At 44.8% G+C, this 24,762-nt stretch overlaps 1 protein-coding gene and 1 long non-coding RNA gene across 2 annotated transcripts in view; one reads left to right on the forward strand and one right to left on the reverse strand.

The window, feature by feature from the left end:
* Masp1 (mannan binding lectin serine peptidase 1) overlaps nucleotides 1-20,342 on the reverse strand; it is a 64,374-nt gene extending 44,032 nt beyond the window's left edge. Inside the window, 2 exon segments of the mRNA XM_036203507.1 lie at nucleotides 15,626-15,857; nucleotides 20,017-20,342. Of these exon segments, the coding sequence (XP_036059400.1) occupies nucleotides 15,626-15,857; nucleotides 20,017-20,021 (237 nt within the window). The 5' untranslated portion in view covers nucleotides 20,022-20,342.
* Nucleotides 19,533-24,136, forward strand: LOC118593911. The gene is made up of 3 exons (XR_004946311.1): nucleotides 19,533-19,916; nucleotides 21,155-22,215; nucleotides 23,190-24,136. It is a non-coding gene; the product is annotated as an uncharacterized LOC118593911 (long non-coding RNA).
* Nucleotides 24,137-24,762: the final 626 nt, after the last annotated feature.

The raw sequence follows: 24,762 nt of genomic DNA on the forward strand, positions 1-24,762 counted from the left end.
AATGTGTGTGCTACAATAACTGCAATAAAAGACAGGCAGCCCTGGGCTTTACGGAAAGAAAACAAATCTATCCAGCTGAGAGGGTCCAGAAAATATTTGGGAGCTAAAGACATAGTTCAGTTGTAGAGTGCTTACCCAGCTTGTGAAAAGCCCCGAGTTTGATACCTAGTACCACAAAAGAGAAAAAAGAAGAGAAAGAAAGAAAACACCCAAGAAGAGGGAAAATGTCCTTAGCACCAAAGACTGGCAAGTGAGTAGGATTTAGGCATCAGAGCAAGGTGATGGAGGGCAGAGGAAGTACAGGCACAAGGCAGAATGAAGACAGGGTGTTTAGAGTCTCAATCAAGAGTACACCACCATTCCCCAGCCACCTGCTGTACCAGAAGGGACACTATTATACAGGGGACTGGACAACACATCTTGAGAGAGAAGCTAATTTTTATTTTCCATATTTTTTTTTCCAAACACAAACCTCCCAGACAAAGCTGAAATGTGTATCGGGAAGCCGAGTACATTTCTGTGGAAAGACAGCTAGGGCTCAGATGTGTGTGGATGTATCACGCTAGTGTCATTCAGAACACTTGGGGAAAACAGCCCAGGAGAGATGGTTCTCATTTTGAGTTCTCCAGACTCCCTTTGAGTGGCTCACTACCCAAGCCAGGGCTGCTTTAAGAACAGTAGACAGAGAACACCTCTCCCACAGTCCAGACACTTGTACTTGGCCTGTCGACAAGCTATACCAGGGCCCTTCTGGAACCTACTCTGGGCCCGTGAAGAACTTTTCAGACTGATTGTAGGCAGACATCAGCATCAATGCTGGAATACCTTACTGACAATTTAGCTGATCTGGGGTCCTAGGACTCCCTTCCTGTATAATTCTAAGGTTGCCCAATGAGGAGCTCAGGCAAACCTGGAAGGCAGTAACCATTACTCTGTCAAGGTGGTTTTGGACAGAAGGAGAAAGCCTGGTATGTTCTAACTTCTCTTTTTATTCCTCTATACACTCAGCTCTCCCTCCCACGCTGCACGGCAATGGTCTGTCCCTACCATCAGATACGGGAATGTGGACCCCGTAAAGGTGCTGCCCACCTTCTTTGAGCCAAGAGTTCTCAGAGGCCTCTTTAATTAGATTCCTTTGCAGGTACCACCTTTTCCACTGGTACCAGGGTGTTCGGAGAATTGCTTGGTAGCTTCCTCTGTGGCCCTCTGACTCTCTGTTCCTAACTTTCACTCCCCTAACCCTTCCTCCAATGGTGTGACTGCTAACGTTCATGAGCTCATAATGCTCACAGAGTGTTTCAGTTCTCCTGACTGTATGTCGCTGGAGTGTCAGAAGACTGTGTCCATTGCCCGTGGTTGGGGGTTGGCTCACAAATGGACTCTAGAAGAGCAGTAAGGAACCCACTGTAGGAGTCTCACACAAAAAAAGATCATATGAGCTCTGTCGTGGCGAATCAATTGAAAAACCGGCTGAGGTAGCTTGGAAGACAGCATCAGCGCAGTGGGCTGATGGTTCTGGCTAAGGAGACATCCAGACAGAACACTGTACATGGGCACATGCTGTTAGCTGTGCACTACGCTGTCATCAAGAAGAAGCAAGTATTCACTGAGTGATCAGAAGTGTGAGAACTTACAGAGGGCCAGGATGGGGCTGGGAATCAGTTCTTCCACTAGACAGAAAAAGTAGCTGTAAGGTAAGAATGTAGTCAAAGGCGTGGTGTTGGCACCTGTGTGGTAAGCTCTGAGGGCTCAAGGTGGTGCATGGGACCCCTTGTCATCCAAACCACAAGTGAGCCACGAATCTCAGGGGCTCTGGAGGGCTCTCCTGAGCACACATGCCAACTCGGAAAAGAACTCTGGCGGTTATTGCTATTATCTGTTGTTGTTCTGTGTAAAGAACTGTATTCTCACATCTAGAAGGCTCAAAAGAGACTTTAAGGGGGACATGTCAACTTCAACTAGAAATGACAAGACAATTCCAAATGAGATGAGGCCATGGTTCAAGGTTTGAAAGCACAGAAAGTGGGTTCAGAGCACTTGACTGCAAACAGGATCTCTGTCTCAGAGGAGAAGGCTGTCTCTGAAGGTGAAATTATGAAGCCAGAGGGAGAATCGAGGCAATAGCCCAGAACCACCGAGAGCAATGGACTGGCAACTATTTTCAGAGAGCAAAACTGGGCTCTAGCCAAAGAGCGTTCCCAAGTTCTTGAGCAGAAACACAGAACTTAATGAATCTTATGATGATGATGGAGAGCAATTGCTGTGTAATTTCCATTCCTCCTGCTTTTCAATGAGGCCTTCACTATGCTCATCTTATTCTTACATCAAAAGGAGAATCAGATACTGGGTATGTGGGCTGGGGCAAATAATTGTCCCTGCAGGTTCAGAGACATATGGCAAAAAGAAACTGCACACAAGGGCCTGTTGTGAGTGTTTCATCTGTGCCTGGTTTGGACTGCGAGGGTCCTGAACTTCAAACCTAATCTTGTAATGCAATTAGGTGCCAGAGTGAAACTGTGTTCAGTGTGTGGAAAGGGCACGAGTGATTTGGTTCAGAGAGTGTGGTATAGTGTTTCTTACTAAGGGACCTGCAACTGTCTCTTCCTTTCCTGGACATAGACCCTTCTGCTATGTGACTTTGCTGCTCCTGAACTGAGCTGATAACTTGTGCTGATGAAAGCATGTTATGTGTTCCAAGTGACGTGCCTTTTCTGAGCTTAGGCAGCACAGTCCTAGTTATTGACAAAGATTCTTTGCTTGTCTTAGCAATAGTAAAGATTCTGAATTTTCTGTTAGGCCCATTTGCATAAAATCCACTGCTGGCAAGGAGCCCTGCTAAGGTAGTTTCAAAAGGACTTCACCCCGTTCTCCTAGGTATCTGATGGGTTTCCCCATCATAGACTATTCTCTGGGTGATGTCTGAGCACCCTGGCCTGTCTTCACCAAGTAGCTTGTTAGTCATTTTGGCCACAATACCTGTTCACCCTGATGTTTCCTACTAACAGTTTTTCTACTCTGTGAATTCCTACCTTCCCTGGGCTATATTTGAACAGGGTGCACACTCTAATAATGGAACTAGAAACAATATTTAATTAATACTAACAGTAAATATTAGGGAGCCATTAGTTGTTACATTAGTTGGAGAATTTGCAATGACCTGGAAATAGTCTTAGGACATTCTTAGCAAGGGAAAATCCCACTGCTACAGTCTTTAGATGAGAGTGATGTTCTTGAGTTCAGCTTGTGTGCTGTTCTCTTAATAATATTAATGTTTTTTTGTTAATTAACTCTTTTCCTTTACTGCTATTTCACATGCAGAATACTGCTCTGAAGCACCAGAAGAAGGCTCCGGAAGCCTATTGGATCATCACAGTCATGGAGGACAGAGATGAGTTGTCTACCTGAGATTTCCAGAACACCTAGCTGACACTCACCAGTAGCCACCGGATGGGTTATGTGAGATCATTTTGCACCTTTGAGCTTCAGTGAATCTCTGAAAATTGCCGATGCTTAGCTGACCCTAAGCTCACCCAGCAAAGGACCAAATCAAACTCCCATGTACAGAATTTTGAACAAATGGAATGATGCTGTTTAGTTATGAATGTTGAATCACACAGTGAAAGAGAACTTGTGGGGACAGGGTTGTGAAAGGTATGTTTGGGGACAGTGGGAAGAAGGTCTGACAGTCGTGAGTGGGCATTTTGAGTATGACTCTCTAATAGGTTCTTGGAGTCTTGAAAGTTACCTGCTCTTTGTTCTTAGTTTTTTCTATACCCTTAACCAGAAAAGCAGTTACCACCTCTACACCAGCATCCGAGGAAGTGAGAAACTTGGTACCTTCCAACCTGACCAGGCCATTTGGTATTACACTTGCAAACTTATTCCTTGGTCTCTAACTTTGGGAAAAAGAGTCAAACATGGTAAATGTGTGTGTGTGTGTGTGTGTGTGTGTGTGTGTGTGTGTGTGTGTACACAAATTCCCACTTAGTAAATGTTAGGAGCCTTTAGTTGTCTCATTAATGGGGAATGTAAAATGACCAGGAAATATTTTTAGGAAATTCTTAGCAAGAGAAACTATATAATGTTGTGTGATCACACATACACTGACCACATACATTGAGAGTGCAAAGTAGAAGGAATTAGTGCCAAACTATAGGTAGTTCTTCTTTGTTTTTAGATTTAAAAATAATCTTGAGCTTAAAAATGCATTGCTTTGATAATCCAGACTTGACTGACAAATATTTAATATTTTCCTTAATATGCATAATCTAAATTAAAAAAAAAGACACTAAAGTATAATAGGGGCATTTAGTAAAAAGAAGGGGACCACATTTACCTTCAGGGGCCAGGCTAATGGTTGATAGCCCAGTCTTGCTATTCTAGCCTGTGGCTTTAAATTTCAGTTAAAGAGCATGGGTACAAGCCCATGAAGTGTACTAGACACCAGACAAGAACCTGGGCCTAGAGAGAAAGAAGGTAGCGCTTAGTGTGCTGGCATGTGAGCAATATATTTAAAATACTCTTGAGAGTTATGCCTGTGAAATAACACAGCTGGCAGATGGGAGATTTCAGTTGAACTTCAGGTAGATGTGCTAGGAGGTTGATACTTCAGTCCTGGCCCACATTATGTGACTTTAAAAAATAAATGTTGAACAGCCAGTGGCAGCTTGTGCAGGTGGATCTCTGTGAGTTCAAAGCCAGAACTCACATAGTGAGTTCCAGTACAATGAGAGCTACACAGTGAAACCCTGTCTCACCAATCAGTCGATCGATTGATCAATCAATCAATCAATAAGATGATGATGATGATGATGATGATTCATCCTCATTCTGGTGGGGAATATTTTTCTGTTTTATTTATGTCTAACCCTAATCATGTGATGAGTGTACCTCAGTCAGACATCACAGTTTTGAGCCTAGAGAGGTCATATGAATTCCCCAAGTCCACACAGCCTGTGAGTAGGGAACCTGAGATAAAATCCACATGTGCTGACTTTCAACTCTGCTCAAATAATTAGAATCAGGCAGTTATACAGATGATCAGAGTTGGAAAGATGGTCAAAGACCTTAAGTGTACACCTTTTATTTCTTAGGTGGGGAAACTGAGTCCTGTTCAAAGTTACATCATAATGGCCCACGTGTACTGATCTTCCCAGACAGTGGTGCCATTTTCCTTTGTGTTTTTAGCTAGTTACAGTAAAACCTCTCAATGGAGCTTGACAAGACCATAAGAAGGACCTGTCTCTGTGCAAAGGGCAGACATCAGAAAGAACAAGGGGGCCTGAGAAAGAGCTCCCAGGTCCTGAGAGTCTGTGGATACCCCGGGTGCCAGGAAGGATAGTGAACAGAAAAGATCCGCAAGTGCAGGGAGAGAAGAAAGGACTGGAAGGGGAGGAGGGGTCTGGCCCAGAGCCTGGGAATTGGCATCCAGGCATCCCGCAGGTGGGAACCAGCAGAGGCTGGGGAGGAGGGCCAGGCTGGATTTACAATCTCTCTAGCTTGTGAATGGCTTGGACTTCTCCAACTCATCTCTTCTAGGACTGGGGGCTGCTCATTCACATGCAAATCCTTTCAGTGCTGGGAGGCTGGGCCCCACAACTCAGTGCAGAGAATAGCTTGGGACAGGAAAAACAAAGGGTGGTTGTGTTCCCTAGCCGGGCTGCCAGGCTCAAGGTATGTCACAGTCTGGACCGAGGGGAGACAGTGATCAGCCCTGCTTTGAGTCACATCACCAGAATTAGCAGGAATGTTGTGTTCCTGGCCACAGCTCAGAACCCTAGCCTACCAAACCTCATAAATACATCTTCAAATCTTTGCATAGAGATCCTTCAGGGCACTGGAAATCTGGATCCAGGGTCCCAGGGTCCTGGCCATAGCCTTGACACACTCCTTCTGTGTCAATTCTGCCATGTTGTGCTGTGTTGAATCTGGAAATGCCTACTAGCTTACAAGAGCCAACTATCAAGTTTTCTAGGATTTTGGCTTTTATTGTTTAACACAGCCACATAGCCATCCTTAAAGGCTAAGCTCCAAATTAAAAAAAAATGACAATTAAACAAACTATTACAAATAAATGAATTCTATGAAAACTTGTCATTTCTAAATTATGTTAGCCTTGTTCTACCATTGTTCCTGGGGTTTTAAGGCCTTTTATATTCAAACGAAGAATGATGTGCCCAGCTCCATCTTGTGCATCTTACGCTCCATACCTTCCTTCAATTTTGAGTGTACCTATCCTTGTCTCGAGGAATCAGCTTTTCAGAACATACCACCTGGACACTGATATTGTCCTCCCAGAGGCAGGGCAAAGGAGCCATCAGGTGTACAGACATCTATCAAAAGAATCTTCATTCCCCTCCAGTATCCTGCAGGAGCCCTATTCCCGAGTCCCCCTCCCTGGCCCTATCTGTACCATCTGTCCCCTCTTGCCATCCCCCAATTCTAATTTCCTTCTTCGGACACACCAGGCATTCCCCTTCCCGAGGGTCTTTGTGCTGGTCTATCTGAGTGGGGTGCTTTTTCTCCAGGAAGCATAAAACTAAGATCCTCATCCTTGTCTTCGCTCAGATAGTCCTGTCTCAGTGATGCTTCCCCAAGCTCCATATTCAAGTCACAGCACACGCCTCCCTTCCACAGGACCCCTATCCTGGCTCTGTTTTGTTTCTTTGCCGGATACGTTTCTGATTATTCTCGTTTATTGCCTGCTTACTTGTTGCACTGTGAGGCTTAGCTGGTGTACCTTCAACGTCGGAGCTACACAGTAAATACTTCTTGAGTGCACACCTTTCCCACTGACTCTTCTCTCCTGTTAGGAAAGTAAGTTCAAGTTCTGCTATTTACCAAGAAGTTTTCTGTGGACACACAGGTACACAGAGGTGCAGCCTGTACACCTGCACCCCAGAGAGAATATCTGTGTCACGGCATCGGTCCACACACACATCCTGCCCCAGCATGAGGCTCTTCCTTCTGTTCCTCATCACCCCAGAGCCTGTGCTGTTTGCATGTTCTGCTTAAAATAAGATTTGGTCACACTTTTCTGAAGCTCATTTTCACTTCCTAGTTCTCTTGCGTTAGCGAGAATTGGTATTTGGGGCCCAGCATCCCAGAGCAAAGAATCCTGCAGGGACTACAATCTCAATTCAAGAGAAACTTCCATCCATTTCTCATTTCCTTCTGAGGCCAAGGCCTCCTGTCCCCTCCCAGAGAATGAGCAGACCCTGCAGTAGCTGAGGTCAGCATGGCCTGAAGGTCGTGGGCATGTTCTAAGTAAACAGAGAGCTGTAATGGAATCAGGAGTTGAGGTCAGAAGACTCTGTCTTAATTATGCAGCAGGATGCAGACTGACCCATGTGGCTTGGGGAATAGGGCGTTGGACTGGGTCTCAGACCAACAAAACTGGGAAGGACCTGACAAGTCCACTAGTGAACTTTCCTCACGGAGAAAACTTCAGCCCAGAAGGCACTGGTGACTTGCCCAAGGTCTCATCCTGAGCCAATGGATGATTTCTAGCATTGTGTTCTCTCCTCTGCACAGCTGCCTGGATAGAGATGTGGGCCTCTTTCTGTCCTACACAGGGTAGTGCCTGCTACTAGAGAAAACACAGACACAGCCTGGAAGGCCCGGGGCTGGCAGTCTAGTGAGAGTCACTTGAAATGTATGCACTACACATATATCAACTGAGCATGTCCCATCCTTTGTACCAGACTTCATTCCTTAATACTTTTACAGCAATTTTCTCCCAAAGTCAGGATAAAAGAGAAAGTTACTTAGCAGAATTTGGACAAAACAGGAACCCTCAAAACCCTTGGCATCATTTTACAAACTTCACTAAAATACCATGACAGGCATACTGTTGCTTTAGAAAAAAAAAATGCATTGGTTGAGAAACAAATCAAGGTCCTTTCCGGACTAGAAGCCGCATGAGCGGGCCACCTTGGGGAAATAGAACCATGTCTTGCCCATGCAAAGACCAGGGATTGAGACCTGGCTTTTCCAGATGGACTTGGACAGCTCTGGTTGTGCCAGTTTCCTTCTCTGTAAGACAGGCATAAAAGTACTGTTATTTCTATTCCCTGAGGAGAATTACACATGGCAGTAGGTTAGAAACTGCTGGAAAAATTGTGATGCTAACCCCACGACCTCCCACACTGAAACAGTCCTTTAAAGCATTTTGTAGGAATTACCTGAAAACACTTGAGTGACTCATCAAGGCAGAGTGAGAAAAGAGGAGGAGGCTTAAGTTCACAGATCAGTAGGTAATGCCAGGCAAATGCTTTGCCTTCCGGTTCACACCACGCCCCAGTTCACACCATGCCCCGTTCACACAGCCAACCCTGCCTTTCTTAGCTAATATGCATCGGACACAGGCCTTTCAAGCATTTCCCCTCATTTCCATTCACAAGGAGCCCATAAGAAAGGGACTGTACTATCTCCACTTTACAAGGGCACCGTGGAGGAAGCATCTGCTCCTGTGAGAGGTGGCGGCAGGATCTGACCTTAGGTCTCACAGTTTCCAAATCCACTGAGTCTGACTGCCATTTCCAACCCATTCCACATCAGACTACCCCTCCTCAAACTGTGAGGAAGACACTCTGCCCATTCTGGATCTTTAAAATGCTGACAACAAGCCCAAGCTGCCATGAAGAAGCTTGGCTGAGACGGCTCACGCATAGCAGCTCGGTAAATTTTATCCTTATGTGTGTTTAAGCTCTGTCCTCAAATCTGGATTAGCACTTCCATTGTATTCCAGACTCAGAGGTCTTCAACACACCCCATGCCTTCTAAACCTGTTGGTCCCTGCCTGCTCCAGATCTCCACACAGGGAAAGTGGTCACTGGGCTCTCAGAACCTGGGCTGGAAGCTCTCCTTCCTGCTCCCTCTTCCCTGTGCACCCATTTCCTGCAGTGCCCTGGCTCTGCACCCAAAGCTTTTTGCAGAGGCCCGTGAGCTTCCTCCAGACATGTGTCCTAGCCAACCAACCCAGCCATACTCAATCTAGTCAATAATTTCCCTTCCTGGCCTGTGCCTAACTCCTGTTTTTAGATGTCTAGATCAAAGTTACTCAAACATGCTGCTGACAACGTCACCTCCATGTCCTCTGTCCCCAAATAATTCATAGCTTCCCACTGGCAATCCTAGACTCAGATGCCAAATGAAAGCATACAGGACTGAAGCAAGTGACTTTTCTTTAGACAGAAACATATTTTGCACATTAAATGCAGACAGAGATTCTTCATTCCACAAAGAATGCTTTCAAACAATTTTCCTTGAAATATACGCCTTCCCAGGCACTTCCCTGTTTCCTATTTTGGTAGACACAGTGGAGGGAAAACTTCACATTCTTTACTGCAAGGGAAGTAATGCTGAAAGCAAGATGTGAGGAAACTCTGGCATTAGGTTGGGGAGGGGGCCATGGGAGTAGGGGAGCCCTAGCTACACGGTCAACTCTACTGGGTACCATCTGTTTGTCTCCCAATATTGCCAGATTTTCTAAAGGAAATGGGGATTTTTGTGTGACAGCAGAGGTGTTATGCTGATTATTATTACTATTATTATTTTGGTCATTGTTACTAGTTTTCTTTTATTTTCTTTCTTTCTTTTCTTTTTTGTTTTGTTTTGTTTTGTTTTGTCTTTTGAGACAGGGTTTCTCTGTGTAGCTTTGTGCCTTTCCTGAATCTCATTCTGTAGACCAGGCTGGCTTTGAATTCGCAAAGATCTGCCTGCCTCTGCCTCCTGAGTGCTAGGATTAAAGGCATGCGCCACCACTGCCTGGCTTTAGTTTTCTTTTTTAAAACATAGTAAGCTTGTATAAAACTGGCGAACAAAATATACTAATTCAACCTACTCATCACTTGTTTATGACCATGGGTGCACATGCTTAAGTCCCCAGGTCAATTCAACCGGTCAGTCACTTGTCTGTCACTTTGAATGCCCATGTGTAAACCTAAATTTACTAGACATCTACTTAGTTGCTCCTATGTAATTGTTCTGGGCTTTTCTTGTGTATCTCCCTAAGATGTGTCAACCCTAACTACTCTCGGCTCTTACCATGGCATCCTTTTCAATCTTCACACTGTGGTTACATGCTAACACATTCCATTTCAGGAACTGCATCGCTGGGCTTCCACTCACCCTTAAAGAACTATCTAAACACCAAGGACTTCCAAAGCCTTTTCTGACCACACAGAAGTGACCACTCACACACATGTGTGCGTGTGTGCATGTGTGCGTGTGTGCGTGCGTGCGTGTGTGTGTGTGTGTGTGTGTGTGTGTGTGTGTGTGTATTGCTTTATGTTTCTTGTGTGGGTTTTTAGATTTTATTTATGTAATTGTCTTATTACATCCTTTGAAATTGTGGGTTCCTAGAAGGCAGGACAGTAATGTTTGTCTTTGAGTACTCAGTTTGGGCAATGTTCATCTTACTGTAGGATAGTTTACCTACTGAATTCTTGGGCATCATTAGAAAGTGGTAGGTATTGAAAGATTATGAGGACAGCACAAACAAAGAGATATTTGAAGATGATCCCTCTGGATTTCTACAGAGGGAGGACTCACAGGGAGAGGCTGGTATCTGGCAGACATACAGGAGGACATTGTAATGTAGTAGGCAGGCTGACTGTGGACAGAAGCTAAGGGGCTGGCAGTGGAAAGGGCACAGGAACTGTACATTATCTAAGGGATGCGGGGCAACAGAACAGCAGCCCTGCATCTTATGGACACTTAACAGGTACCAACTGAGCTTTGGGGGCGGGAACTGAGAGAAAGAACAATGGGGAGAGAAAGGAGACAGAGAGAGAGAGAGAGAGAGAGAGAGAGAGAGAGAGAGAGAGAGAGAGAGAGATATGCTAGACTGAAATGCTGTGTGCCTTCTTTTTAACAAGCAGAGGGCATGACTGAACTTGAAATGGGGGGTGTGATCTTCCATGCCTTGAGGTTTGCATTTCCACAACTCCCACCTCATGACTCCTTTATATGTCAATCATTTGATTTGTTCATTGATATTTGGAGTTTGTTTCCTTTTCTGGGAAAATTCTGTATTTCCCGGCTATATAATAGAATTCAACTCTAAGAGAGTTTTTTTTTTTTTTTTTTTTTTTTTTTTTTTTTTGGTGTGTGTGTGAGTGTGTGTGTGTGTGTGTGTGTGTGTGTGTGTGTGTGTGTGTGTGTGTGTGACAGAGTTCCTTTGTGTAGCTTTTCGCCTTTCCTGGAACTCACTCTGTAGTCCAGGCTGGCCTTGAACTCATAGAAATCTGCCTGCCTCTGCCTCCCGAGTGCTGGGATTAAAGGCATGTGCCACCATTGCCCAGTTTCTAAGAGAGTTTTAACAATTTAACTACAGGCAACATTGGCTACATATTGCAACTTAAAATCTAGATATTCATAAGATGGGGCTCCCCTATAGCTTAATTAATCTAAAAAGAAGAAAATAGAGATATAGACATTTTTGTTTTACAGGGTCTTTCTTCAAACCCTGGCTGGCCTGGAAGTGAATATACAAGTCTGGCCTCAAAGTCACAGAGATCCACTGGCTCCTGTCTCCTGAATGGTGGGATCAAAGGATCAAATGGTGGGATCAAAGCACCACTCCTGGCAAGATTGACTATTTTCAGATGTAAATTCTTCTCTAGGCCTGACATGGGCTGATGAATTGTCCTTCCCCAATCAATCTTTTGACATGATGGTGACGGAGGTAGACCTTGATTTCTAAGGTTGTTGAAGCTTACATGGACCTTATAGACCATGGCAATCAACTCCCTGTTTGACAGGGGAAGGGAAGATGGACAAGGAGAGATTCCTTCTAGAAGAAGCCGCTTGCCTAAGGCTAATGTGGTAGCAGAATGATCAGCAGAACTGAGACTTGCAACTCCGTTGCCTAGCATCTGTGCTGGCCCCACCAGCTGTGCTGCATATGCCTCATCTGTGCCCTGCAGGACTCCACAATGGCAGCACATTCCAAGGAAGCAGATGCTGATGTGCAGATGTGCACGTGTCTTGAAGACTGCGGGAAAGCAGGCTGGGGCAGAATTCCCATAAATGTGAGCATCCGTCCCACAGCTTTGAGGTCCTGCTTTTCTTTGGGCTGATGACACTCAATGTCAGCAGTTCCCTCACGGTCACCCTGATGGCGTGAGTGAGAAGGGAGGATCATGATGTGGGTTGGACTGAAAAGGGTTCCTGTGAGTTGGGTGGTCCTTTAAGCCTACCCCTTGGCTAAAAGGAAAATTCAGCTATCGAGAAAAAAAAATCCTCAAAATAGTCCAGGATGTTATTCTGCCAAAGGAAACTAAAGATATTTTACGTTACTTGGTTAAGAACAGTGGTGGTATGCTATGTTTACAATTTTGACTCAAGTAGTGAGTCACTAATGCATTTCCCTGAAGAGTGTAGGCCCTACCTAGAGTGCTAATGGCCATGGAATTTTGAGAACTGGCTAAATAGGATAATGAAGACTTGGAGGAGTCATCTAGAAAATTCTTGCAAGTAAGATTGCAAGGAGAGTCCAGAATTTATGGTACTTTAGGGATCATCTCATCCCACTTTTTGTTTCATCAATTACCTCCATGCTGCAACATTCATTCCTGGAGGAAGCTCCTTAAGATTCAGAAAGTGAGGCCATTATGCAAGGTTTAAGAAGTTACTGAAACTAACAAGATTCACTAGGCCTTGCTAGGAGGAAGAGAAACTCCCACCTTCTGAGCTACCTGCAAGAGTCTCTCCAGCCTATCTCCAACAGTTTGCAAGTCACACAGGGCCCCAGGATGTGGCTTTCATGAGTTGTCGCCCCTGAGGTGGGTTTTGGGTCATTGTAAGTAACCCCAATGAACTCACTGGTTCACTGACTTGGACTTCAGTAGAATTATTCCTCTGGTCAGTTGTGGTTTCCTAGCAGGGAGAGTAGACATTTGCTCATGTTTCCCAAGGAAAAGTGATGCAATCCCACATTGAACAGATGAACAAATAGAATTTGGGAGAGTGCTGTTGACTTATCCTGGAGCCACATGGCAAGTTTGTGCTTGTATTTAGATGGAAAGAAGAGAGATTCACATTAGAAGTCAGATATAGTAGCTATCCTGGAGCTGGGGTTTTGAAGGCACCTGGGAAAGAAGAGCAGGTTCAACTCTGTGTGAGACTTCTGGATTTATGAGTTTACAGGTAGAGTGTTAGTGTTCTCCCTGAATTCTGAACTCCAGCCTCTTATTTCAGCCAATGAGAACTCAACTGGGGCTGCAAATTCAAGCACGGGGCCTCCAAGTGCTGTAGGGTGATCAAGGACAATGAGCAGGTAGAGGAGATTTAAGGCTCGCCTAAACCCAAACAGTTCCACGTCTGTCTTTCTCTGTATTGGGCCAATCTGAAGGGTAATAGAACGTGTTCATCAGGGGGAAAATACTTAAGACATAGTAACATTTAGCAGAATCTTGTAAAATGGGAGTGTGTGGACCTCTACAGGCCCTGAAGCTTAACTTTTGTGAGTTCTTCACTCTCGGAGGGAAACTCTATTACACATGTGTGGATAAGCGCACAGGGCTTTGTCTCTATGAGTGCCAGCTGCCTGCAGATGTGCAAGTGTCTGTTCCTGTCTCATGGTTGCCAGAACCTCTGCAGGGAGCTGCTGCTGATGCTAGGAGAGTGTTCTAGAGAGTCAGCCATGTAAACTCTTCCCTACATGAATCCCTTTCCCTATAGGAATTGGACAGATGTTTCTAATTCACAAGGACTTCAGGATAGCAGCTCATTCTACAAGTGGCCTCAAGGACACTTCGAAGTGGCCAGAGTTCATGTTCTCTAGGCTTATCTTCCTTCTCAGGAGTCAGACATTTTGAATCCTATTGTCCATAGCATGGGGCATCCAGACAATTGGTAATGTCCCATACAGCAATGGTTCTGGGATAGTGTCAACATCTGTAGACATTGTTGGTTATGATAAGCTGGTGGAATGGCCACTGACATCCAATAGAAGCCATGGAATCTTCCAAAAAAAAGATGTCCTTCAGTGCCGAAGACCTCTTTCTTCAATGAATGACCTGACTCCAGATGTCAACAATGCTGCCATTGAGAAACCTGACATGGAATCCAATGATGCCATAGTAATGCTCTCTATGTAAAATGAGCAAAGACATGGGAGGGGTCCACAGCTCCACTTAGTATTTTCTGTCCTTCTTGTAATGTTTTGCACCCTGGGGCTTAGAAGCACAGCTTGTGAGCTATTATTCAGTATGGTCAAATAAGCTTGAGGTTCAAATTTGCTTGGCATGGGTTGGGGTCTTGATCTGCCATCTTCCAGATGGATTACCTTGTGCCACTTAACCTTTCTGGGTTTGTTTGGCTGTGAAACAGGATAGGAGTTCATGTTTCACAGAACTTGGATGAGGTTTGAAAGAGATTACGAATAGAAAGGTCCTTGTAAACTTACTGCTTTGCTGGTAATCAAGCATTCTGTCTAAGACAAGGCTGAGTGTTGCTGAGTGACAGGCTGTGGGAAAGTCAGAGTAGACTAGAGGTTAAAACGTAGAAAGCCGACCCGACTCTAGAGTGATTTGGTGGGAACCTTTCCTGGAAGTCAGAGAGGTGCTTTACGGGACAGGGGCGATGGCACATACTGCTCTTCCAATGGCCCTGGGACCAACACCCACACAGTAGTTCACAACCACCTGTAACTCTAGTTCCAGGGAATCCAGCGCTCCTTTTGGCCTCTGTGGGCACCACACACATGTAGTGCACTTATATACATGAAGGCAAAATACACATACACATACAAATAAATGAGTAAATGCATTAAAAAAGGAAGTTGATTTTTCAGTTTTCACAACATTTTGAAGTAGGTACAGCCTCAATAAATTTGATCTTGTAGAATATTGAAACTTTTCATACCCACATTATTATTACTAAATTTTTGTCTCATTTTTTGAAGGAACAACCTGAGTTTGTTCAAAAGCTCACCATTGCCTTGTCCCTAGCCTCTAAGTGCTGGAGTTGCAGACATGCATGCCAAGTTTAGCCCCACTTTAAAAACAGAACTTTCTGGCCATGGCAATTCCGGGGAATACTGTCTGTGTATTGTGATACTCTCCTGCTCTCCCTATACATTTTTAATATTTCCCATTAAAAATCACTTCCCTTCCCTGGCCATGCACTTAACTAACAAAATATGAACTCTCTGACATGATATTCAAGGTCCGCGGTATCACACACTAACCTTCCATCCAAACCTTACCTCTTACTTTTGACGGCTGCACAGTCTACAGTCCTAAACATTTGATCATTATATAAGGAATTTGGCAGTGCTTTCTAATACCTCAGTGTCAGACATAATTAGGATTCTCTGTGATTACTGTGATTCGTTTTGGGTCTATACCCTTTATTTAAATGTTGGATCAGAGGCTATTGGATACTTTACAGGCATTGAGAATAGAGTTGGGGGAAAAGATGTGATGTGTCTAGCCTAATGCCCAATCATACCACCAGCTCTCATAGACTTGAACTTGGCATACCACTCCCATTACCTCACTGTCTCCTTGTGTATCTCCTTCACTAGATGCATCCCCATGAAGGTGAGAATGATGCCCACGCTACACCTAGTTAGGGAACATTGCAGGGACGCGGGGGTGGGGGAGGGGCACCTCACCTTCACGTAGTCATATTCACAAAGATAGGAGGATTCCAAGTTGAAATGCATGAAGTAAAGCTTGATCCGAAACCCCTCAGGGACAGTAATATTCCAAGTCACCTCGGAGTCACTTGGATAGGAATCTGGATAGCCAGGGGACTGGATCTGGCCAAACATTTCATTTAGCTCCACAGTATGGGCGTTGGCCTCCAGAAGGGCTAGGCACAGAGCATGGCAGAGAAGGAGCAACCTGGAAGACACAAATGAGGTTTTGCTCACATCATGATTGCAGGTCCCCAGCACTGAGTTATTTAAATATCTGCTTTCACATTTCTCCTTGCGGCCTTGCGCACTGGGTCTGCCGGATGTTTGGAGAAAGCACCTAGATGATTCTCAGATTGCTTTTAGCTTTGGTCTTTTGAAAAACTGATATGCATACTGAAGTTTTCTATTAAGTAGTACATTTGGGAACCTGACAAATGTTCTCCTACTCTTGGAAGCATAACTTTTATAATTAGGTGATAATTGGTATACTTTTTCAATTACTCCTCACTTAGGAACCACAAATTATGTAGTTTTAAAAATATAAGTGATAATAAATAATATTGCGATAAAACCCAAACTCAGTGGAGGAATCTACAGACACTGAACACATTTAATATTCTGAAAGAAGTTGTTGGCTATGTACCAGTCAAAATATAAAAAAAAATCTTGATCAAGATAGAGCGAACAAAACACGTCTTGGTGAGGGCTCTATAAGAATCAAGTTTAGAATTCATTTCTGGAGAAATGAAAAGTAATGGACTGCTAAGAGAATTACAAAGCGGGGCAAGGAAAACACAGTATCAAATGTGGATGATGCAATACAGAGGCAGGGTAGCTAAGGCTGGTCATAGTCCTAACGGTCAGGTCACAGCATAGCACTTTCCCAGCAAGACCCAAGGACCTTGAACTCAAACATCTCCAGCATGACTCCTTAGCTGCTCTCCTAACAGCTTCCTGTGCTCATTTCTGATATTTTTGTCTGTGTACGTGCATGAGAGTGCATGAGCAAGTGTGTGTGTGTGTGTGTGTGTGTGTGTGTGTGTGTGTGTCTGTGTGTGTCTGTGTGTGTGTGTCTGTGTCTGTGTGTCTATGTATGCATATGTGTGTGCATGAGAGTGGAGGCCAGAGATACACCTCAGGCGTTGTTCCTCAGGAGCCATCCACCTTGCTTTTGGAGACAGCATCTTCCACTGGGACCTGGGGCTTGCTGTTTAGGTTAGGCTGGCTAGCCAATGAGACTTGGGGATCTTCCCACCTTTGCCTCCCAGGTTCTGGAATTACAAGCTAGTGTCTGTGCCTTTTGTCACCAGGACTGAGAGTGCAGGTTCAGCTGTGCCTGGCATGGAAGAACAGATTCAACTCCAGGCCCTGACTTTACTTCTCCTACCCACTTCAGGGAAGTGGCGGCACATCTCCATTGATTTTTTAACCTCATATACAACATGAAGAATGACTTCCCACAGGGCTGCTCTGCACCAGGAACACTGGTATGAGCTTTAAGTATCTGGCCCTAGGTAAAGGCTTGCTCTGATGATCCAGCATGCCGCCGCATTCTGAAAGTGGAAACTTTGGCTCTTAACCATGCCTTTCCTGACATAGTGACAACAAGATTACACAAGGCTGAAAGGTTGCTTCTATCCACGTCTGTTTTCTCCAGAACACACAGAGGAGAAAGCCTCCTCAGGCCAGTTCTGTGGGGGCTGCCAGTTGATTGACCCCTTAGCCCAAGCCCCAGTGCTGTGTGGTAGGCAGCTGGTGAATGTGTATGAAAGGCCTGTGGAGTGTTCTGTTCCTTGCATCTCAAGGCAGACTTGGACACATGAAGCAGTTCTCTCCATTCATGTAAGAGGCTGGAGCATATGCTTGCTTACTTGCCTTAGGGGCTGGGAATCAAAGGATGTACGCGGCAGCTTTCATTTCTCATCACACTCATGTTTTGGCTTCGGAGGCACCAGGCCCCGTCTGTACAACTCCTGACACCTGTTATCTATCCTCTAGCTGATCAAAAAGCTGAGCTACATTTGCTTGAAATGTCAAAAGTGATACAGAGGGCTGGGATTTCGTCGTCTCTGGGGGAGAGCAGCTACCAGGGACACATCAAGAAGCCTCGTGTGTCAGGTTGTGGGATGAATGGCACTGTCTTAGTGTCTCCATTCACTCCTCTCCTCAGTGTACGCAACACCAACACGCCATGTTTAAGATTCAGGGTTGGAAGAGACAGCACTGCTCCCTTACCCAACACCCTCGCTTGACAGACGATGAAAAGTATACCCTAAGAGATGGCGCATCATGCCAAATACCATATGGCGAATTAACTTCAACAGCAGAGAAGAATAACAAAAGCTCACAGAAGAAGTTGGGTCCATGCCCGTATCATGCCCAGGCATCTGGCCAAAGCAATTAATCCTGTGAAAAATAATTTTAAAAACCCATAGCTTTATGTGGAAATTAAAAAAAAAATACTAATGTTTGAACACCTCCCAATCCCCCCACCCCCCACCCCTGTGCATGCAGTTCTGTTCTATTGCCTGGGGGTTGGCATTCCTTAAGTACCATAGGCCATTGTAATCTGCAGCTGGGATTGAGAGCCTAGTAGAATATAGCAGGAAAATGCTTGGAGTCCAAAGACACAAGACTGAGTCTGGGCCTTCTCAAGATCATCAGTGTGGCTCTGGGCAAGTTGCTTAACTGCTTTTAACTCCTGTGTCCATTAATTCTGATGTCACACAAAATCTGAAGCCTAGAGGGGACAATGCTCAGGAAAGTGTCTTGCAAACTTTGAAGTGCTGTATGCTGGTGAGTCCAGACCCTTCAGGGACAGCTAGTAGCATGCTCTCCTAAAACTTCTTTTTGATATTCAGTAATTGAATTCAACTCAATCATACTTATTGAATTTCTACTAGGAAAAAGACATGTCCTTAGGTGCTGGTCACATGAGCATGCAGACATTCTACAAAGATGAAGACATTGATCACATCTCTGGGAAGGGGAAGTGGACATTTAAATAAGCAGCCATTCCAAAGATGATAAGAAATACAGTCACAGATGTGAACAAAGGAAGAGGTGCCATGTCTGGGGGTTGGGTGCGGATTAGGAATGAGGAAGCAACGTTGAACCTGCCCAGTCAGTTCTAGGTGGGAAATGAGTGGGAGGGTCGTTCTCAATCCATGGTTAAGCATGGGCAAGGACATGCTTTGTAATGGCTGAGACACAGATAAAGCAGATCATACAAAGGAAAAAAGCTATTGTTTTAGAAGAAAGGAAAATGAAATTTTCTGGCAGGTTAAAAGACTTTACAAAGATCAGGTTGATGAAATTAACTTTTAGAGATTTCTCTTCCTCTGAGCCATAAGTACATGGAATTCAAAGTTACACAGATTGAAACCCCTTATTGGCTCTGGACTCAGCAAGGTTACTAGGTGAGTAAAGAAGGGAAACAAACAGAAACTCCCAATTTAAAGGGAGAATGAATGGGAAAAAAGAGGAGACTGAACATGTCTAAGGAGTGTTTTTCTCACTACCTTTGAGTGTTTCTAGCAGCCTTGACACTGAAAGTGATAAAAAATAATAATTAGGATAGTTGGGGTTTCAGACAGTCTGGCAAAGCTCACAAGAAATGCCTGGTGAGGAGCCTCAAGCAACCCAAGACACAAGAAAGGTTGAGGAGCTTCAGCCTGTTAGAATTTAAAGCGGTAGGTTTCAGAATTCCAAATACTCCTTTAAAAATCTGTGGTGTCTCTTTAAGAGCCATTTGGTGCATTTCATAGCCTGATTCATGTCACCAGCTGCCTCTGATTTCAGTGAGAAATGCAGAATTTATAGGGGACTGTAAAATGGGGACAGGTTTTTAGTTTTCTAAATTGAGGTTTAACTGGCAAACTTCTGAGGCTCAAGAAACCACGAGCTGGACTGTGGGGAACTGACTTCTTTTCCTTTTAGAAGAAATAAACACACAAACACATTATCTAACTCTCAGAGTGTTGCGAGAAAGAAATCATTGCTCTTTGCCGAGTAGGAAAATGAAGAATCAGCCTTGTGGGCAAGAGGAGGAGGATCACATTGGCCAGTAGGCAGTACCCTGTGCTGGCAGAGGGAGAAATCTGAGCCTCAGCCGAGCCAGGAACAGTCTTTGTACAAACTATTTGGTTTCAAGTTGCGAGTCTCCGGAGTCTCTGGGAAGGTGCCCCATGGGCAGGGCTCCCTTTGCAGAGCCCTGAGGATTGATTGAGAATCCCCCATCCCCAGCCACCCAGAGGGCAAGCAGGTGAGTCTGCTTAGAGACAAGGTCAGACCCAGCCCAGCGGGCTGCTCTACACTTGGTCTTGGAGAGGGAACCGGGTGCCTTCCCCTGACCTGGCACTCACCTCATTTTCCTCCCTGGTGTGCTCCTGGCCTTGGTCCCGTCTGCGGACTTGTCTGTGAGCTGGTCCCCGTCCCCGGTGTGGTGTCAGCGATGTCTTATCTTTGTTCTGAGGTCCCTGTGTGTCTCTGGAATTGGCTGGCATTCTCCATTCAGGTCACGCCTTCCCCTGCCTGCAACAGATCCCCTCTCCCCCTCTCCCTCTCTCCTCTCTGACTGAGCTTATGCACACTCAGAGGGACCTGACAGAACTGTTTGCTTGGAAGATCTGCTGGCCAGTCCCCTCCTTGGGAGGGACTGCAGCCCTTGAGAAAAAAAAATGGAGAGACTCGGAAGGTGTGTGTGTGTGTGTGTGTGTGTGTGTGTGTGTGTGTGTGTGAGAGAGAGAGAGAGAGAGAGAGAGAGAGAGAGAGAGAGAGAGAGAGAGAGAGATTTCTCTTCAGCCTCCTGATGGCTGTAATAGTTTGTTCTACTTCAGGACCCCAGCAAAAGAACAATTAAACAGAAACCACCAACTCAAAAGGCAGCTCTGGAAGATTATAAAAAAGAATGCAGATCTCATGCCTCAGACTATCTGTGGACATCTGGCCCAGACCGTGAGGGAGCACCAGTTTCTGCAGTTGGCTACTTACTCTCCCCCACTTGAAGGGTAGACAGACGTGTGGTACTGTATGACTTTGAGCATGCAGAGGTCTAATCTACCCGTTTGGGAAAGGGCTTCAGCATAGTCAGAGAGCCAAGTGACCTATGAGTCTGGAAAGACCTGTGCCTGTGAGAGGTCAGTGTCCCATATCTGTGGAGAAATGGTAGAGTGGATCTAAGCTGAGCTGAGTGATCAGTGCTAGCTCTCTCCATAAAGACAGTCAATACCAAATGGGGACTCTCTCCACATACAAACATCTCCACAATTAGCTCCTACACTCTACCCCCACCACTCTCTCCACAATATCACCTCTGCATTCTGACTTCTCTGCGTGACATAGCCCCCTCCACAGTAATAATCCCCTCCACAAAAAATGGCAGCCAGCACCAAAGAGAGTTAAAAGTGGGACTCACTGAGCATCCTTTCTGTACTAGGCACCAATGTTTTCTAAATGACTTCCACAAACTTCTGAAGGTTCTCTGTGATACTTCCTTTACAGGTGAAGAAATGGTGACTTGGCGAGGTTATGATTGGCCAAGACCCCCAGATACCCATTATCACTCCCGAGGCTATTGCTTCTTCAAGCCAGTTGGTACTCAGAATGGCACTGTGCTAACCACGTTTCAAACTCATTCCTTCAAGCATCTCTGCGTCCTGTGCAGGTCAGTGGCAGCGTTATGTCCACTTTCCAATGAAGACACCACCCACAAAGTTGGTTATACAGCCAGAAAGAGAGGAGCAATTCAATCTCCTACACGTTCTGTGATACCAGCTCTCTGTAATATATCAAAATGAATGTGGCGTTTGTGTAATGCACACATCCACTAACGGAGAAACTTAATTTTGAATCATTTGAAAGGAGCTTTAGACACCAATCCAGAACTCAGCTGTGATCTCTGTTTTCTGCCCACGCTGGCTGAGCACGTTAGGCTGGACACTGGTCCTGATCTGGTCTCCTTGTTTGCTGAATGGAAGCTGCAATAAGGCTTGAGTGAGATTATGATTTCAGTCATCCAGAAGGCTACCTGCCACTTCAATCAAGGTGACAAACACACATTCTTCACCCTTAGATAGAGTTCCTTTGACATTTGGGGGGGGGGACTTGACATTCACGGTAATTCTTGCCCATTTTCTCCCCAATTTCTCTATTTTTAGCTCTTGAGTGTTAGCCTTGTATGCTTGGCATGATTACCAGGCTGTTGTTGATAGTGCAGGTGCAAGTGTGTGTGATGAGGAGGGAGGTTTGGACTCTGACATTGTCTGAGAGAAGTGTTCTCTGTTTCAGGCAGGATAAAAAGAAAAGCCTGTAAAAATCCCATTAAGCAGACTGTCAGGCTCTTTAGACATCAAAGAACTCTCACAACACAATATTTTAATGATTTAAGTGTAAATGAATCAGAAACACATGGGTTGCATTTCTTTTGGAATACACAAGGGTTTTCAAACCAAAGGAGAAAGAACTTGGCAAGATGTACACAGGGCGCAGTGGCCTTGCCCGGGAAAGGAGCCCCGCAATTCTCCCTGCAGCCTAGCCTGCCCTCCCCGGATTCCGCATACATGGTAGGGAAGGCGTTTATTCTGGATCTGGGCACAGAGGGAGGGGTTTGGGAGGGAAAGCCGTAAGCTCCCCCTTGTAAAGTGTCACAGAGAGCAATTAGACCTCCGGGAATAGCTCCCTGCCTGTGCTTTTTTTAAGGCTGCCAGTGATCAATGGGAGACATTTGAAGGATATTCTGAGCTAAAGTCCTGGCAATAGGCAGCAGATCTGGTATGTGCCTTCTGTAGCAGTCAGCCAAGGCTCAGTCAGAGCTGCTGGAGTGGAGGCGCTCACTGAGGTGTGGCGAAGGCTCTAGGTGTGACTCGCAGCTCCCGCTGGTTTGGACTTTTTTTTTTTTAAAGACTGCTTGAGGTATGCTCATCAGACCCAGGGGTGGAAGGATGCCCACGCTGCCCTGGGGTTCGGAGCACTGGGTTCATGCTCTGTTGTCTCAGTTATTGAGGTCTCCGAGGTGTCACCTGGGTTCTTCGGGTGGTGACAGTTGGAGTGAGAGCCCCCAGAGCATGCGTGGTGTGGGTGTGAGAACATGCACAGATGCGGCGGGCTGCTTGTCTGTGCAGAGACAGGCCAGAGGAGCCCTCAGGGCGGTGCCATTCACTTCTGTGGCTGACAGTGTCGTCATTATTACTCAAAATCCTATCAAGGACATTCAGAAAAATCATGTTTGCAAAGATTCAATTAGTTTCTTTAAAAAAAGGTTAACAAGGACGGCTTAAAATGTACGCAAGGAACCAATAGCTCTTTAGTGCTAAGCAAAGACATGGGGACCACAGGGCTGGGCTCAGAGCCTCACACTCCAGTCAGGAAGCCCTCTCAGAAAGGCAGCTTGTGTCCTACAGCTTTCCTGCTCTGGAACACTGGGGTTTACATTTTCTACCAAAGTATTTATTTTGAGGTATCTGAGTGAAAGTTTCTGGAACTCTACTAATGTGTCAGAAAATGTAAAGAATTTTGCCAGTGGATTTTTCTTTTGCAGGGGGGCAAATCCTGAAATCCAGGCTTCCTCTTGAATATCTGAGAAACAGAGAACTGCAGAGTGCAATTTGGAATTAGAGTGTGGAGGGAGATGTGGCGGAACATGACTATAATCCCCATCCTCAGGAGAGGGGCCAGAAGACAGTGAATTCAACGCTAGTCTTGGCTGCACAGCGACAACTGCATCAAAAACCAAAGCAAAACAAAATAAAGGTTAGGTCATTCAGCACATTGACCAGCAGGATGCCAAATACCATGACATCTGACCGTCCAGGTCATCCCAGTAATGTGGGAAATTGAAAGAATCCCCACGCTTCATCCCAGGAGACTCAAATTCACTCAGTCACAATGTAGTTGTTGAACCCGAAACCACGAACCCCTGCCTGGCATGATTGCACCATTTTTGATGCCTACAACATAGAGCACCTTAGAATTAAGGTCATCTTAGATTTTACGCATTTAGGCATTCAGAAATGCCTATATGTTCTTGCAGGGAATAGTCACATGATTTCTCCCAGATGCAAGCATCGAGGTTTAGAGAAATTCTGAGTGCCTGTAAGTAGATAATGGCCATGTGGAGTTCAGGCCTGCCTGACTTCAATCCCAAGACTCATTCTTTCATTAGTAGACTTGATACCTTTTGTTGAATTTGAATATTCATGACACATGCTATTATGGATATATATATATATCTCCAAATCCAGGGAGGGAGGTGGTAGCCGTCTGAGTGTGAATCCAGGTCACCTCGTCCACTGAGCTAGCTATACATAGGTTTCTTTTCCTCGGCTGCTTTTGTCTTTTTGTCACTGTGGCTCTGTAGTATAACTTGAAGTCTGAAGTCTGGTGTGATATTTTTTCCTATCTCAGCGTTGTTCCTTTTGCTCAGGATGGCTTTGGCCTATCTAGGCTCTCTCTCTCTCTCTCTCTCTCTCTCTCTCTCTCTCTTTCTCTTGTTTTTCTTTTTGCTTCTATATGAGCTTTAGAATTTTTTCTCTTTATGTGAAGAATATCATTGAGATTTTGATGATGATTCCATTGGATCTACAGAATGAATTTGATCATATAGCCATTTTTTTCAATATTAATTCTGCCCATCCATGGTTGTGGGAAGTCTTTTAGTTTTCTAGTGTCTTCTATTTCTTTTTTGGTGTTTTACAATTTTCATTGTAGAGATTTCCACTCCCTCCATTGGGTTTATTTCTGTTTTTTTATTATTATTATTATTATTATTATTATTATTATTATTACTATAAATGAGGTTATTTCCTGATTTCTTTCTCAGCACATTATTTTTCAGTATATAGGAAAGGTACTGATTTTTGTATGTTGATTTTTCACCCTGCTGCTTTGCTGTATGTGTTTATCAGTTTAAAGGGTTTTCTGACATGGTCCTTAGGGCCTTTTACACATAAAAGGCATTGTTACAAATATGCTAAAAATATACATTGGAGAAAAGAGACCTCTTCAACAGCAGTGCCAGGAAAACTAGGTGTCCGCGTGTAGGGAAACTGAACTAGATCTGCATCTCTTACACTGCACAAAAATCAAGTGTGTCAAAGGATTTTATGTGAGAC

This window comes from Onychomys torridus, chromosome 12, assembly GCF_903995425.1.
Source record: "Onychomys torridus chromosome 12, mOncTor1.1, whole genome shotgun sequence".
Lineage (NCBI taxonomy): Eukaryota > Metazoa > Chordata > Mammalia > Rodentia > Cricetidae > Onychomys > Onychomys torridus.